The sequence below is a fragment of the Cololabis saira genome, chromosome 2 (assembly GCF_033807715.1).
Source record: "Cololabis saira isolate AMF1-May2022 chromosome 2, fColSai1.1, whole genome shotgun sequence".
Taxonomy (NCBI): Eukaryota; Metazoa; Chordata; class Actinopteri; order Beloniformes; family Belonidae; genus Cololabis; species Cololabis saira.
The window spans coordinates 11,468,728-11,486,820 of NC_084588.1; the positions used below are offsets into that span (position 1 = coordinate 11,468,728).

The 18,093-nt window shown below is 40.1% G+C and overlaps 1 protein-coding gene across 1 annotated transcript in view; it reads right to left on the reverse strand.

Moving 5' to 3' along the window:
- Positions 1-18,093, reverse strand: part of LOC133458088 (protein kinase C-binding protein NELL1-like) — a 362,160-nt gene that overhangs the window by 102,888 nt on the left and 241,179 nt on the right. Inside the window, exon 13 of the mRNA XM_061737631.1 lies at positions 17,165-17,290. Coding sequence (XP_061593615.1) covers positions 17,165-17,290 — 126 coding nt within the window. The remainder of the gene's footprint in view (positions 1-17,164; positions 17,291-18,093) is intronic.

The following is an 18,093-nucleotide window of genomic DNA, read 5'->3' on the forward strand; positions in this document are numbered from 1 at the left end:
ATTTTCCAAAAACAGTGCTAAATTCAGTTTTAATGTCACATGCCATCTGCTTCCATTGATTTAAAAAAAGTGCATTTTAATGCATTTCTGCCCTAGCTTAAAATGTTTTTGCTGTGATAGCTGTCGCTCATACATATAGATGGATTGAAAAAATAATTACATCCCAGTCACACAGAATCATTTATGGAATGTATCAGCTATCAGTGGTTGGGAAGATGTAACTGAGCATTTTTCTCTGGAATACAATAACCCCTCCCAGTAATAAATGATCATGTCACTGGAAAGTTATTACATTGCCGGTAGTTTCCACAGTGATTCTCCAGGAGCAACCACCTAATACGAACACGCTGGCCATCCCTGTCAGATTTGGTCTAATTACCGGAGATTATGAAGTGATGTAGTGTCAGGTCTGGACATGCTGAGGTGACCCTTGAAGCTCTGAACTAATGATGCGTAATAACTAATAATCAGAACCATGGACAGCGGCCTTCCCACTCCCACTTCCCACTGTCAGCACCCTGGAGGGCCTAACTTCAATCGGATTACTTCCTCCTTTCACAAACATGCTTCTCAACAAAGAAAGCATATTAAAATAGTGCTACACTTATTCCCTGTGTGATTATTGTATTGGTTGATTTTTAAGCTGTTAAAAAGCATCAGTCACCAGTAAGTCATACTGTAACAACAGCAACGAAAAACTAAACAAAAAAAAACTGTTTTTGGGGGGATTTTTGTAAGTACATACATGCATTTCAACCATTAATTAACCTTTAAAATACAGCACAAATGTATCAGACTTAACACTGACTGATTATTAGCTTCTGTCAACTTCTTTTCTTTATAGTATGCATCTCTATTTAGCCGAAAACTTCCAGGATACGAGTATTCATTTGTTTGTATTTCCCTGCCCAAATGGCAACATTGTCATATTTTAGAGCTTCAGTGATGCAGCTAATTGTCCTACAAAACTAACAATGTATATATATTTACAATCTCTGTGTCAAATTCTGTTTTATTGTTATGAGAATTCAAACAACTAATGACATAATGTAAAGTGCTTTAAATGTGTTACAGAAAGAACAGAAACAATTGAAATTGTAATCAGAATAAAACAACCGAATTATTGTTATTCATTTCACTTCAAACTTATTATTAAAGTCCTGCTCTGCTCTGTTTGCTGAAAAACATAATTCACTCAAGATATAACAGCAACGTTACAATTAATATGATATACGCTGTTAATCATAATAAACATACAACATAAGAAAAATAACCACTTTGTTTGTTGCTTTAAACCAAATGTCACAATTTTTTAAGAAAGGGATTTTTTTGGGGTGAGTTTTTGTATTAAAGACCATTAATGTATTCTTGTACTAAGGAATTAAAATGGTATTCAGTTTTAAAAACTTTCTGTGCCTTCCTCTACACACATTTTATTCCTTCCTCTAGTACATTAGGGGGTTTATGATCAAAACCAACACCTCGTCATTCACTTTAACTTTGCTTAATAAATTCCCAAAACATGTCCTTATCCCTTAAACTCGTACCATTGCCTCATTCATAATGTCAAGCAGCACACTTCAGTAACATGATATTTAATGACCAGTGACAAGACCATAAAAAAAGACCACAGCATGGCAGAAATTTCAAGGTCCCCACCGTTTTTTTTGTTTTTTTTCCTTTTATCTTTGCAACAACCCAAAGTCATCATGTTCACTCTCAGCCTTGCTGCTCACCTTGACATGAGGTGAACCTCAGCAGGGATCTGTCTGGTGACATGTGGCAGAAAACACTGAGTGCACAGAATTTTAAATGAAGGACATGGATGCCAAGAAAAGTACTGTAGTTGGAGAACATTTCTGATTCCCAAATGTAAGCTTGAGTTTAAGAAGTAGATTTATTTTGACCTGTCAGTTTTTGACTTCCATTTTTCTGTGTACGATAGTATGCAAGGCATATTTTAAAATTCAGATGTCAGTCAGCCACAGGAAGCTTTAAAGGGTCCCCTTTCCTCACAATGGACAGACTTAAGGGGTTTTTATTCTGGATAATTTTAATGATTTCTACCATGGGCAGAGACTGATCCACTTTTATTTCATTTCATTTACTTTTGTACAGTTATAACATCTGCAGTTGCACACACAGTGCGATACTATGTCTAAATTTCCATAACAAATTTGCAAAAACATCTGGCTTTGATTCTGGGGACTACGGTTCACATGCTGTCTTTGCCACGTGGCGGATGCAAAACACACTGTAAACACAACAGTCCCCAAATCCAACTGTGAAATAAAACTAGTTAGCAAGCTGTTGCTGATCAACAGAAACAAAAACATGTTCTGGATCTCTGGAAAGTACCTAGAGACAACTTATTTTGTAATAGACGCTATATAAATACAATTGAGTTGAAATTGAAAGAACCATATGAGTGTTCATTTTATTTTATTGTGTCTGACATTCCAACTAACGTTTTGTCCTGCTCTTTAGGTTATTCATCAAATTCATCTAGGCATCCAAACACATTCCTTTTGTCAATCTCAAAAGGCAATTTTGATACAAATGTTTTATTAGTAAAATAGTTCCGAAATTTAAACTGATTGCTGTATGCAAAAATAAAAGTATGTGGCAATAAAACATGGAAATAAATCGCGAAAGGTGAGAGGAGAAGAAATCAGTGCAGTTGTGCATTTTGGTATCACATGTCACTATTCACACAAAGCACCAATCTCATGCTCAGAGATGCAAACGACGCTCATTATGTTTCAAATAAAGTCATTTCCATCATGAATAATAGCCCTTCCTTCAGCAGCTTTTGGTCGCATTTCCTTCATGGTGCCCAAGCGACCCAGTTCATGCCCTCCCTGGAGAGCTGCAGCACACCATTATTTCTAAATTAATTTAATGCTCAATGAAATATACAGCTCAAGGCAATAAAGATGCCAAGGCAGCAATTTGCATTAATAAAAGCATGTTTTTTTAATGTTCTCTGTCAGTAAAAGTCCTTCCCATGAACAACAATGGAGCATTATTTTTCAAAAAAACCTTATCTGCATTCAGCTAAGGGAACCAGCAGACAATGCATCAGAGAAGATGAGACAATCCAGAGCAGCATCTTAAAGTGAAGCCAGACATCACTCTAGATAGCTGCGCAGTTCGGTGACGAGCAGGAAAACACACTCCCTACATCAAACCTTTATGGGGAAGCTAAATATAAACACCAGTTTCTCTGAGGCAATTACAAATAGATGAAAGTGCAGATGAAGACAAACTTATCTGATTTCCTCCCCCTCCCTCTCAAACCTTAGTTTGATGGAGTTATTAAATTGGCTCGTGCATAGCTAGTTTAACAGCATGACCTCCATTTTTGAACACTTAATGTATACGGCGTGGGTTGCCAGACTCGTTACACCTGAGTTCCACAATCAGTACATATATAATTGGAATTGGATTTGATTAAATTTTCATTAGACATGGGATGCATCTTGGGAGCATGCAGCCTCTTCCACTATTGGAATTTAAAAGAATATATCTAGCAAGTGATGCATGAAATTAATTGGCAGCTTCTTCTGGTCATCCATGTGGCAGCACCAACACTTAGTGTATTCTGGAGAGCAGGTTCATCAATAAAGAGCAGCTAAAGTGGATGATGAAAGATGATAAGAGTAAACAGCAAGATACAGTATGTGACAGCAACTGAATATAGAATAATTCAGTTGAAACAAAAATGCATGAAAAGAGTCTAACAAATATTTGATGCAGTTTGTGTCCACATGTCATAACTTGTTTAAACAAGATAAGAGAAAATGTCTCTGAGATACAGGTGAATAATCTTAATAATTATTAGGACAGAGTGATGTGACAACTATTTCCCCAACAACCAAGAGCAGACAAATTTTGTTTAGTACTACAAGAAGCTAAAATTAGCTTTAATGGGGGGGAAATGTTCTCAAAGTAAACATGTCTCACTGATTTCCTCAGTCTGATTAACTGAAAGAAAAAAAAAGTTTATGAACCCAAGTTACACGTGAAAAGTTTCTACCACAGTTGTTCCAAACATGAGAATTTGAAGATACTGATGGTTTTTCATATACCTGCTGTCTATATTGTGAAACACCTTTAAAGGAGCATGAGGCTTCTTTTAAGAAATGAGACTCATTAGCGCCACCCTTCACCACGACGGCCTTCGGGGGTACTGCAGCCAACAGTGAAGCCGGCACGGGAGAACGGGGAGAACGTGCATGCAGCGTCATTTGACTTCACATCCGCAGGACAGCGCGGGAAATTCGGCCCCAGAATTGCAGCACATTTTGCAGCGCACAGCCTGTTCAAGGCAAAGGAGAGATACACTCATTATTTTTGGTCTGGAACGCTTCATCTGACATTATTACTAGAAAACTTAAAACGTATACGAATTTTTTTCATAAATCCTGCCTCATGCTCCTTTAAAATCAAGTGCTCCTTCTCTGTGTTTATTCCTACCATAATCATGAAATGTTCCCAGATTTTTTTCTCTTGGCTGGTTTTAAAAACAGAAGTGGTACAGCCGCAGATGAAAGCAGGTGGACCCAGTCGGCACAAAACCGAGGTTCATATCCTCCTTCTCCACGACGGCGGAGATCACTGTGGGATTCAAGTGTTCTTTTGAACAGTCCTTTTTCTTGTCCAGCAGGTTACCTTGGTTACAGTGCGTTTGAAAATATATCTCTTTACCAGTGAGGGACACAAGGAAAAAAACGGAGTAGTGACAGGGTGAAGCAGTGCCTGGACGCTGGCTGATGACACACAATTTAACATTCAATCCACCATCACACCCACAGGGGAGCTGGATATTTACTGGGACTTGGAAGCAGATTTCCAGGTCTTTTGTTTAAAAGCCATGAGCTCAGGATTTTATCTCTACATGCATGCCTGATCCAGTCCTGATCCATCTCTGCTTTTGGGCTTCATGTAAAGATCCATGCTTACTCCCTGCTGTTCCCACACTACTAATTATCTGTTTGTTGTCATTCTGTGAGCTTGTGTTTGTTGTCTGCTGTTTTGATTGATGTTGATGTTATACATCTACCTTGTTGCTTTAATTTTAAATGTTTTGCTTTTATGGTTATCTAAGCAGCACAAATACATTTTGTTTATTTTAAGCTCAGTGGGGCCCCCTATTGGTGAGGAGGATACATTGCTTTAACAAAGCAAGATTATATTTGTTTGCTGTCTTATTCACCCTCTCATTTTTGCTCCCATCATTACTTTTGTGAATCTCTTTGGTTATGTTGTCCACTGTTGCTCTCTACTTTCATCACTAATGATGTGGCATAGTCTATAAAAGGATACAGAGTTGTTGCAAGAGATATCTGAGCAGGGAGGGAGGACAGTGACAGCTGGACAGCCCTTGCTAAAAGTAAGCAAATAATCCTTGAACTGAAATTAAAACTGTTATTTTAACATTCAAAAAAGCCTCTGTGATGGTTTAATTTCTACTTTTTATATTTTGTATAAAACTTTAGCCACCAGCTTTAAAAAATATCAATGATCAACTGAAAACTCAAGGCAAGGCTCTAGGTTTAATATATATTAAATTCATTCTCCACTTGTATACTAAATACTATACGTTTCTATCTTTGACCATAATATCAAAAAGCATATTTATGGCCAGTTTAAATTAGAGCCTATACCTGCACACATTGCATGATGACTAGGAAAATTAGTTTTGCATTGTTAATAAAGAAAGGAAAAACTCCAGTGAAAAATAAAGGAGGACAAAATATTGTCAATCACAATGAGATAATAAGCTTCACGTCAGATTTAATTTAAAGGGCTTCACCAATTTTTACATACCTACATTCAGGCGGCAGGAAAACTCATCCTGTGGTGAGACAGGTTGTATCAATTTTTTGAGAGGCTGAGATTCTGTCTGACTCTGTTCATCAGCTTTCCAGCTTCCACAGAGGTGAATCAGGTGGAACCACAATTACAGCAACCTCCTGTTGTTTACAGGGTGATGTCCTCTCGAAGGACATGCGGCAGCAACAAAGGGATGAATCAGAGTGGGAATAGCCGAAGACAAAGGAGTCTCATGTGTAAAATCACAGCAGCAGTTGAGATGGAGATTCTCAGATCAAAACTTGCACTGATGTCTGTAAAGACATATGGGCATATGTGTGCCAACAACATTGGCACAGAGCAAAGAGTGAGGAACAAGCGAATGATTGCCTTGGACAACAATGAAACTTACTTTTTCTTTCTCTCAGTTCTGCTTGTCACAACTGAGTATTCTTATCTTGAAATAAAAAGCTCAGGTTTGTTTATGGTTCTGGTTGGGCCTTTACACCAACTTGTTTATTTATTTGGGTGAAACCACAATTTTAGTGTGTCTAGCAAAAGTCACTCCCTGCACAGGCAGGTACAACCCCCCCCCACCCCAAGATCTGCAACAAACTCCAACGGCGAGATTTATTCATTGTCTATTTCACCCACTTCTGAACAGAAACAGAACCCCCTTCTCAGGAGAGAAGAATAGGCTTCAGTTGAACTCCTTAAGACTCAACAGCCACCAGTTATCATACAGCAACATGCCCCCTGATAGGACAAACAAACATGGCCCACATCCACAGTTTTTTATTCCTATTTTTTGGCCCTAATTTAGCCTTAACCGATGGTGTTGACTGAGTGTGAATGTGATTGCCTAAACCCACTCGGATATTGACCTGGCTTAGTCCAAATCCTCATTGTCTTCAGGCCTTTGGGCCACACTTGGCCCTGGCAACACTTGACCAAACCCCTGTCAAGGCTGGCCCACACGGCAAATGCCATGATTCGGGGTTGGCCCCACTCATGACCTTTGGGCTATACCTGGCTCACATAACGTTTGCCAGTGCCATAACTGAGAGATCAGAGCCAAAAAATTACCCAGATCAGGTTCCAATGTATCTGCTATTTGAGACAAAGCTTGCCTGACACATTTCCCTCTGCTGGATACACCGCTTTGAGCTGATTACTTCAAGGACACCAAACTAATGCTAATCAATCAACCCTTACTTATATAGCACTTTACAACAACACAAAGGAGGCCAAAATACTTTGCTTATATAAGAAGAAAAATCACAGAAATCTAACTTAAATAAATGAAGAATTAACAACAATAAGAATACAATACAGTCATATCAAGACTCAAATAATAAACATCTGAAAGTGACACCACGCTAAAAAGTGTGAAAACCCAAATCAAAAGAGTTTCATTAGGTTTGACTCAAACAAGGCTATAGATCCGTAATCATACGCAAGTCAGGTGGCAATGAGTTTAAAGCTGTAACGACAAATGAATGATCACCCAACTGTTCGTAACGTGACCCGGGACATCTAGCAGCTTCAAAGCAGGTGGCCAAGGAGCTAACTGTGCAGGTGACACATAATCAAGACATTTTAATTGTACAAAGCATGGTATGCATGAAGCCAACCAAAATGAACAGGTAACAGCTCAACTTCAAAGAGATAACAAAATATAGTTCCAACAGTAAATGGCTGCCTGAAAGCTAAACTGTTAAAATGCAAAATGCTGCTGTTTTAAAAAAAATATATATATTTATTTATTTTTTCAGAATGCTTGTTTAGTATCCGACTGTAAAAACAAGTTATACCAATAAAACGAATTATACTTATTGAAATGGAGACCTAATTCATCTTTAACTAACGATTCTGAAGGCCAGGGCGCATTTCTGTACAAACTTGACAAATACAAAGATGCTGGAAACCGATACTTGTGTGAGCCTGATTCTGTTGACGCTTTTTCCTGTTATCAGGGAGCTTTACATTTTAAATGTCTTTTTATTTCCTTGTGCACGCTCAGCACAGGGGTTTGAATTCAAATGAAGATTTGACACCATCGGTTCGGTTTCTTAGCTAGACTATTTGTCCAATCAATTGCCAAATTCAAATTCATTGTCAAATTCATTAACTGAATCTGAATGGAATCAGATGGGTTTTTACATAGATTTTAAAGAATTTGGTTTAATTTGAATGTAATTGGATTATAATTGGACTGAGCTGGACTTTATTTAATTAAGCGGCACTGAAAATGATTGAAGCTATACAAGTTAATATAACCACAAAAAAATACATTATATCTCCAAATTAAAGCTAAATCTAATAATATAAACAGGTTTTATTTTCTCCCAATTGCTCAAAGCACTAACCAAACTGAGCATGTTGACTTTATCCACGTCCTTGACACAAAGAGAGACCAGACAAACCACCAACTGCTTTCAAGAATGTTTGTGTGTGTCCTTTTTAATATAGTACCAACAATACCATTATCAAACGTGTCCAGATCTGGAAATAGGGAAGAATAAGACTGAAGATTACAATACAGGCGGCAAATAAAAGAAGCTAATGTGCAAAAGTGTTGGCACCATGAAATATGAGGTTCCAAATATGAGTATCTGACACCCCTTATAGCAGGCACATAAAAAGAGCCAGGAAGAGTTGAAGGTAGACAGCGAGAGGATTTATCTCTCCCAGCAGATGTAGAGCGTCCTCCTCAGGCTCCCAGTCAGCAGCTTGGACAGTTTACAAGCCACAAAATGGATTGATTGTCCATGGATCCTCGTCTCTGCTTGGCTGCAAACTGTGAGCTAATTTAAGAACACTTCTCTGGAGAAACACGGAGCAGCAACCAAACCCATTCTATTTACTTTTGAGAAAATTGGCTGCTCTGTGTAGCCCTTAAGGAAAAACAAAAACATTTTAAAACCAGCTGCACTGTAATATCAGTCATTGTAGTCTATGCTAAATAACTAGACACACAGATATAACTCTTAGCACAGCCACCCCAACATTCAATTCTGGATTCAAAAAAATTCCGGATAAATATGACAGAAAATCTGAATATTTATGAAGAAAAAGCTTTGAAAATTGAATAGCTGTATTCTTGTTCATGGCACACTAATTCTCTGTGGCATTAAAATGACATATTCTTGGGTACTTGTCAGTTCGCATGATTTTCTTTGGCACACTAATATTTCAGATGAAAAGATAAAAGTTTCAGTGTCACAGCAGCAGAGACATTTGGCCACCACATTTAGGGATTGCAGCGCAGATTAAATAATTTAAAACTGCAAAAAACAAATTGTTTGTCAATGTAACTGTCGGGAGAACAGAGAAGACGAAAATGTCTGCAATGTCACAAAAATGCACAGGCTCAGGCACTTTTCCATCGGCTTATTTTAAAAATAAAATAAAAAATTGTCTGTTTTGTGTCATTAGATGATAGCAAAACAAGAGGTTGCCATCAGATTAACAAAAAAAAGCTAAAACACAAAAAAAGGCAAAACTAAACTAACAGTTTTACATAGGTACGAAAAAGTTGAGGAGCGTATAAAATAAAATCCTTTTCAGGAAGAAGTCAAAAATCTTGCTCTGTGGTCTGTAAGGATCAAACCTCCTGCTAATTTTCAACAATACACTAGAGCTGATTGTTCATTGAAGGGACCAAAAAAAAGGAGGCCGAAAATGTTCCTGAGAATCAACATTGCAGAAAATCTGTCATGGTGATCATACATTACCAGGTGAAAAAGAGCTCAGATAATGCAACTTTTTCTTCTTCTTCAAGTTATCCCCCACGATGACTGCATGAAATGGCAACTTCTTAAAGGTATTGTGACATCATTTTTAACATGCTTTTAACACTATTAAAAGTCTTGGCCAACATCCCCCAAATGTGTCTAAAAGAGTGTAACAAGAAAAACTTCACTCTAGTACTCTTTTCCTGGCTTTTTATTACAGTGTTTTTTTGCGCCGTGAAAAATGCTTCCTTTCCCCCCTTTCCTGTCAATCATTGCTCCGCTCCTCCTCCAAACCTCCTCCTCCTCCAGCCATACGCTCACAGCGGCGTCGGAGAGGGAGCGACAGGCGAAGCATGCACGGAAAAGCAGGAGGGCGAACCACAGCAAACAATCATAAATATAAAGGCATGCAAGCAGCACTGTCCCCTTATCTTAAGTCCAGTCAGTGGCTGCGGGTCTTCTTAGCAGTTTTCCTCCGGTGATTAGAACAAAAAAGGCTCTAAACAGCTCCTTGTTAAGCCTCATTTATGGTTCCGCGTTAAATCGACGCAGAGCCTACGCCGTAGACTCAGCGTATGGTGCGCGTCGCCGCGTAACCTTACGCCGTAGGCTCTGCGTCGGTGTAACGCGGAACCATAAATCAGCCTTTATGGTGCGCTGGAGAGGAGCGGAGGCAGGGAGCTGGGTGGAGGGGGCGGTGATTTAGCGGATCGTTACGTAACGATCCGCCACCAAACCACATGCGCCGTTTTTGCATAGTTATGCGGAAAATCCCAGAAAGCACACAATACACTGAATGTTAAAAGTTTGTTGTTTTTTGGGTGTAATTGATGTCAAGACATCCAACAAAACACAAAAAATCTAGAAAAATGTGTTTTTCATGTCACAATCCCTTTAAGGGAGTCAAAATTATTGAGGAGGGGACAGTCTTTCCCCACTTGGGAGCATATATATGGGTGCTTAAAGTGAGAACTAAATGAAAAGCTTAGGTATAACAGAGCACTGTCACTAGGTTCTGCATAGCAGGACTCTGGAAATGTGTCATTCAGTGGGCCATTCACATTTCCAGGGCTCTGTGGGGAGTGTGGACAATAGCATTGTCCACAGTCCACACTCCACATCTTTTCTTCCATACAACTTTTCACCATGCTCCATTTGTTGTACATGAGAAGTGAGAAGCAGAGAGCTGTTATAGTTCCTTCAAAATATGCCAGCCAAAATATCCTGCAGAGAAGAGGGCTGGAGTCAAATCTATGGAAGATGGTGATGCCAAGCTAAAACTGACTGCTATGAACAGAGCTGTAAAGACATGTTGAAAAGGGACATGTCAAAAACTCACACTGCATCTCTTGGTATGTTGACCAAAGTACAGTTGTATCATTAACAGTTAGTTGTGTCAACGTTTGTGAAAAGTAAGCAAGCATAATTTAAAGGAAACTGATGAAGGTTAAACTACTCAGCTACGCTCCTGTTAGGTTTTGCAGTGTGAGATTAATCATTCATCAATCACTGACTATGTCAGAGGGACGAGTCTCTGCACAGTCACCAAAGGGCAGTAGAAGAGTCAAGTCATCTAAGAAACACCCTGTTCACCTGTACGTCCGTCAAGGATGAAGACTTTTCTGCTGTCAGGATCAGTGACAAGGAAGGACAAACAGTCAATATCTGAATGTTGCATCTTTATTTCCACTTCTAAGACACTGGAAGTCGTACCCGCTTGCAGCCAGCAATTATTTAGAAGCAAGAGACTCTTGATAATATTTTATTAACTTGTCTAGTCACTCAGCTACTAAAAGCAGGCTGCGGCATTTCACTTCCCTCATTTACTGCTCTATAGCCATTTTTGAAATTGCATACTGCATACTGGACATAGAGCGCACTATACAGTATGCACTGTATACTAGTCAAGTGGTCGTTGTGAGTACATGGTACAGTATATCACTGAAAAACAGCTACCGGTATGCTACATCACAAACAAAGGCTGGTCACATGCCCCTTGGTCACATGACTGGCTTCTGCTGTAATGGTGCATTGTATTATGGGAAAAAAGTATGCAATGTAGACCAATCCGTTGCACATTGGAGTCTGTATGCTCCAGTCTAATATGATGTGACTTTGAAAATGGCCTCGGGTCGTAACCCACAATTCACATCTAAAAAGGGAAGTCTCAGCTGAATTTAGTGTATTTGTATAGTAAAAATATTTATTTATGATCAAATTTTAACAAATTTTTCTATGCCATTTCATAACACATAATTAATCATGATTACAAGTTGGATGTAAACATATAAAATAAATTTATCGCACCTTGACAAAAGTGAATATGTATTTTGTTAGATTCCTGGTGGACAGTTTATTTCGGTATATGCACATCACAGAATTATTTGCTAATTATTACACAAATCCAAAGTATCTTACAGGAAAAATCTAAAAAATTATTACATTCACTAAACTGTAAGAATATTTTTTTTATTTTAGTTCCTCTAGCTTGCATTCAGTTATTGCAACTTCCCTGTCATAAACGTGATGCAACAGCAGCTCTGCTCCCTCCTAGTGCCTGTTTCATCTGCAGGGTTTATTACCATGACAGCAGCTATCTGATGATGTACTTTAAACTGCACACTAATATCATCCTTGAGTTTATTATGAAAATGTTGGTGTGAAATATTTGTCAGGCAAGTCTGGTGCCAACATATTACCACTTACACTGCACATAAAACCGATCAAGAACTGAAAGGAAGATAATAAAGTTGGCAGGTATTTGGCCATGAAAGAAAGAACTAAAATATTGAAAAATTGATCTCAGGTGGATGCTCTGTGGGATGTGCTGACATCATTACTGTGTTAATTCATGTATGAAAAAGCAGTGCCCAGGGGATAATCAAGGATTTGGATTCAAAGTTTGCAGATTTCTAGCAATTGTGAAACTGCCACAAAAATCGTCACCGTAAAGTAATTTCTGCAGGTTAACAGCTTTCATAATTCTTCAGAAAGACGTTTAAAAATAAGGAATACGATTTCCACATATCAATCTATAACAATAAGATATGTTTATATTAAAATGAACACAAAAACACGACCTCCCAGATAGCAAAAGACGTTAAACCAGTGTTGAATTATGGTCAAAAAGGTTGCTTTTCGGTTAAGGTCAATGATTGATGGTGGATCAACCATCAGACAATGTTCCAATTCTAATGCCAACGTGTAATCAATGTTGAATCATTGTGTTCTGTTTGTTGTGGACCAGGCTTCAACATGGCTTCAACATGGCTTCAATGTTTCTGCCCATATTTCAGTGTTGATTCACTCATATTTTGCCATCAGGTCTCTTCCCTCAAAGAAAGCTGAATAAAATATAAAAAAGAAAAAAAAAGTACTTTTTCTATTTAATTCACAGGGAAACCAAAAAAATATTAAAGTTCAAAGTTGGATTTATGAAAATCAATTTAGGACCCTAGCGACCTTCAGGCCCTCAAGAAGAAATACATTAAAAACAGGCGTGACTCCGTCTCTGCAGGGGCTCAAGAGCACTTTCAGAAATCACTGTCCATTAACAGAATTAACTGACATCCACAAATCCTGGTTAAATGTGCATCATACAAAAAATAACCCACGCTGTGTGTAAGCATGGTGTAGAAACCATCATCTTCTCCTGGTCACAGACAAATCTACATTTTTAAATCTCTTTGGGAAAACACCGGTACTGCGTTCACAGAAAACAGGGATCATTAATCGTTGTTGTTATCAACACTCAGTTCAAAGTTGAAGGTTGGATGGAAAGCACTGGTGTCAATGAGCATTTTGAAGAGGAACCATCAGTGCCGAAAAAATTATATAGGTGTCAGAACAGTATGCACCCACCCAGACAACATATCTTTTCAGGGAAGGTCTTGCACTTTGATATATGTCTGAATTGCATAATAGTCGAAAATATATGGTGCATCATGAATCGAAGAATCCAACAACCCTATGTGATTTTGTGCTTGTGTTGTTCTCTCATATGTAAGTCGCTTTGGATAAAAGCGTCTGCTAAATGACAGTAGTAGTAGTAGTAGTAGTAGTAGTATAACATTTACCAGATTGGGCGTGTATTTACCCAGCTGGGCTTCTTTTAAAGATGTGGGCTGGTAAAAAAATAGCCTTGGGTGGGTTGTCAAAATTTGGTCTGCTTTTTAAAACTGCTTTAGGTTTTTAGAAAATACTCGGGTGAAAATATTAATGAAATAGCAGCCCTTACCTGGCAGAAAAAGAAAAAAAATACACATTTGAATAAACTGCCGTGCCCTCTGGCTCATATTATTTCATTTATTTTAAAATTAGAAAGAATCTGCTGAACTTGTCACCACTGTTAATCATTGGATGAATCAAGTGTCAAAATGAAATGGCTTTGGTCACTGCCAACTGTAACTACCCCAAAGCAGACTCAAGATTGCCAAACCAAGTGTATCATTTTTATAACAATTTCTCACAATGGCCCTGCCCTCATAATTTTACAGTAATTTAAAATGAAGTGTTTGGTTGCTCACATTTCATGTCGGTATTTGATAACTTTTTGTGGTCGCTATGACGCCATGACCAGGAAGACGATCTGTATTTGCCATGTGGTTGTCTGATTGCACTCCTTGTGGGGAGCCTGTTTGTGCTACCTTTTTTCTTTGACTATTTTGTTAATAATAATAATAATAATTCATTTTATTTAACGGCGCCTTTCATGTCACCCAAGGTCACCTTACAGAATAAAAACAAGCAATACAATACAGGAAATATAATAGTAATACAGTAGAAATTATAATACATACACACATACACAATACATACAAATAGACAATCAAGGAGCAACAGTACAGATAACAGTATGGTGGGAGGTAGTGTGTGGTGACCGGTCAAAGTGAATGGGCAAGTTTAAACAGGTGAGTCTTGAGTTGCGTTTTGAATGTGGTGATGGAGTCTATTTGTCTTATGTATGGGGGGAGGGAGTTCCAGAGTCTGGGTGCCGTACAACTGAAAGCTCGGGCACCCATGCTGCTAAGGTGTGAGGTGGGAGTGGAAAGAAGTCCAGCAGAGGTTGAGCGGAGGGTACGGGAGGGGGTGTATTCTTTCAGTAGGTCACAGAGGTAGGTGGGGGCTAGGTTGTGAAGGGCTTTGTGGGTGAGGAGGAGGTTTTTATAAATGATACGGTATTGGACTGGGAGCCAGTGGAGTTGGATAAGAACGGGGGTGATGTGGTCAGATGACTTGATGCGGGTGATGATCCGGGCGGCCGAGTTCTGAATGAGTTGTAGTTTGTTGGTGAGTTTGGTTGGGAGGCCAGTGAGGAGAGCATTACAGTAATCGATACGGGATGTGACGAATGAGTGGACCAGAATTTCGGTGCTGGATTGGGACAGTGCTGGACGAAGTCTGGAGATGTTGCGGAGGTGGAAGAATGCAGTCCGGGTGATGTTGTGGATGTGAGGTGCAAATGAGAGTGTATTGTCCAGAATGACGCCGAGGCTCTTGACGTGGGGGGAAAAGGGTACCGGGAAGCCGTCGATGATGATGGGAGGGGCGGGAGAGGGTTGCGACTTGGTGAGGGTGGATTTGGAGCCGATGAGAAGAGCCTCAGTTTTATTGCCGTTGAGTTTGAGGAAGTTATTGCTCATCCAGGTATTTATGTCGTGTAGGCAGGTGGTGAGGGAAGCGGGAGGAATGGCAGCGGTGGGGTTGGAGGAGATATATATCTGTGTGTCATCGGCGTAAGTGTGAAAATGGATCCCATGGTGCCGGAGAATTGAACCTAGGGGTAGGAGGTAGATGGTGAAGAGGAGTGGACCCAGTACTGACCCCTGGGGGACACCCATTGTGACACCCGTGCACCCGGATTTATGGTTCTGTAGTTGGACAAACTGTTGACGGTCAGTGAGGTAAGATGAAAGCCAGGAGAGTGCAACACCAGTGATCCCAATGCCAGCCAGGCGGTCCAGGAGTATTGGGTGAGAAATGGTGTCGAAAGCTGCGCTGAGGTCCAGGAGGATGAGGATGGTGAGTAGGCCAGAGTCAGCTGCACGGAGGAGGTCGTTGGTGATTTTAACCAGGGCTGTTTCAGTGCTGTGATTGGGGCGGAAACCGGATTGGAAGGGTTCGTGGAGGTTATTTGAGTTTAGGTGGGACTGTAATTGTGCTGCTACCACCTTTTCCAGAGTTTTGGAGATGAAGGGAAGGTTGGAGATGGGCCTGTAGTGATTGAGGTCAGATGGGTCTGCACCTGGTTTTTTTAGGGTGGGTGTGATGGCAGCTAGTTTCAGGATTGGGGGAACGGTTCCAGTGGTGAGGGAAGAATTAATTATTTTGGTAATCATGGGGGAAATGGATGGCAGACATGCTTTGACAAGCAGGGTGGGGAGGGGATCAAGCTGACAGGTGGTGGTTTTGGCTTTACGAATGAGTTCTGAGATGGTGTGTTCTGATACCGGAGTGAAATTGGTGAGAGGACTGGAGAGGGGTTGGTTGGTGGTGGTTATCCAGGGTGGGTCATTTGTGGAAGAGCGTGTTGAGGCCAGTTGATGGTGAATGATGTTGATTTTGGAGCTGAAGAAGTCCAGGAAGGCGGTGCACTGGTCAGTGGAGATGTCTGGAGGGAGGGTTTTTGGAGGCTGAAGTAAGCGGTTGACGGTTGAAAAAAGGACTCTATTGTTTCCTGTGGCAGAAGTAATGAGGTTGGAGTAATATGATGATTTGGCGGTATTAAGTGCATTTTTGTAGAGCTGAAGGTGATCGGAGTACATTTGGATGTGCACAGTGAGTCCGGTCCTTTTGTAGAGTCGCTCCAGTTGACGGCCTGTGGATTTGAGCTGGTGGAGGTCAGGGGTGAACCAGGGGGCAGAGTGGGTAAATGAAACTGAGCGGGTTTTAAGTGGAGCCAGGGCAGTGAGAGAGGAGGAGAGACAGTTATTGTAGTGTTGTACCAGATCGGCAGGGGAGGGGGATGAGGGGGGATTGGGGAAGGAGCTGATAAGGGTAGAGAGATCTGTGGGGTTGATGTGTTTGATGTTTCTGAAGGAGATGATCCGTTGTTCTTTGACTTTGTGCAAATGGGTGTGGATGTCATAAAGTATGGCTTTGTGGTCCGAGATGGGGAAGTCCATGATAGTGAGGTTGGCGGGAATTATGAATTATGAATTAGTTGTGAAGCTTTGTGTGGTTATGACGTGTTCTTAATTACAAATCTAACAATTTTATGGTTTTTAACATGAGATTCTTGAGAGGTTATGATTCGGGCTGGTTTTTATTGAATTTTTTGCTCTGATTAGCCTGGAAACTATCAGTTAGATCTGGCAACCCTGGTATGATTACAAATGTTTGATCATTCTGAAAAAACATAAATCGCATCATTTTTTTTTTTTTGTATAACTTGTTGGTGTAATTTTATATTTAGAACCGAGGATCTCCACATTTAGGTGGTTGACTGGTTAGCCACAAACAACTTTCAAATGTAGCCACTTTGCTGACTGCTAATGAGGAGCGAGTTATGCATCATGGCGATAATTTCAGTAGCTAGTTGGGATTTCTTTGGCGGGATTTCTTGTAAAGTGCAAAGCAAATGCCAACTTTTGTGGTGGAAGCAGACCTACCGGTGCAGGAGTATTCGTCCACTCTGATGAAACCTGGGAGACAGTCGCAGCGATGGCCACCAGGCAGGTTGACACACATTGTGTTGGCCTGGCAGTAATGCATCTGTGTCGCACACTCGTCGATATCTGATGACAAACAGAGCAGACGCAGTGGATTAATAACTGCCTGACACTTCTTTAAAGACTCACTCGCTCCTGGGGCGACTGATGGAAGCAGGTGGGTGAAGCTCATTGAACTGCTTTATTAGTGTGGCTCTAATCACATTACAGGAGAGAAGGTCTTGGGGCGCTGCATTTGTTTTTGCAGCACTGAACAACCAAACCTGGTCCTGAAGATTGGCTCTTTACTGATCAATCACGCACAAAAAACATTCTATACAAAGGATGGTTAAGGCCTACATCTGTTGTTTGTGGGTGTGATTTAAAGCAAGAGGAAGGAGTGCTGAACAGGATAAGAGAAGTGCATTGAAAAGAAACCAACAAGAAGGAGAACAATAAAAAATGTTGAGGCGCAAAGGAAGACAGGGAAGAAAGGTGAATGAGATAAGGGCAGAGAAAAGCAGGGTGAACGGCATTTCCCCTGACATCCATAATGAACAGCTAATATCAAGATGAATTACATCACAGGATTCACATCTTCCTAATGTAGCTTGAAAGACATTGTATGAGCATTAAAACACGCAGCTCAGGGAAGCATTAGCCAAGCAGGATGACTGCTGATGTAATGGGATCCGAAACACACAGGGGAGGAGTTATGTAAAAAGGGCCTAAATCCATGTGCATGTGTACTTGTACAGTACAGAATATTTATGCAAATAAGATCAGCAGAAAACCAGATTCCTGAGGCTAACATGTCTTTCCACCTCTTATGGGACACTGAAAGGAAAGAAAGAGCAACTAAAGTATTTCCATCTCCTCCCTTTGGACAA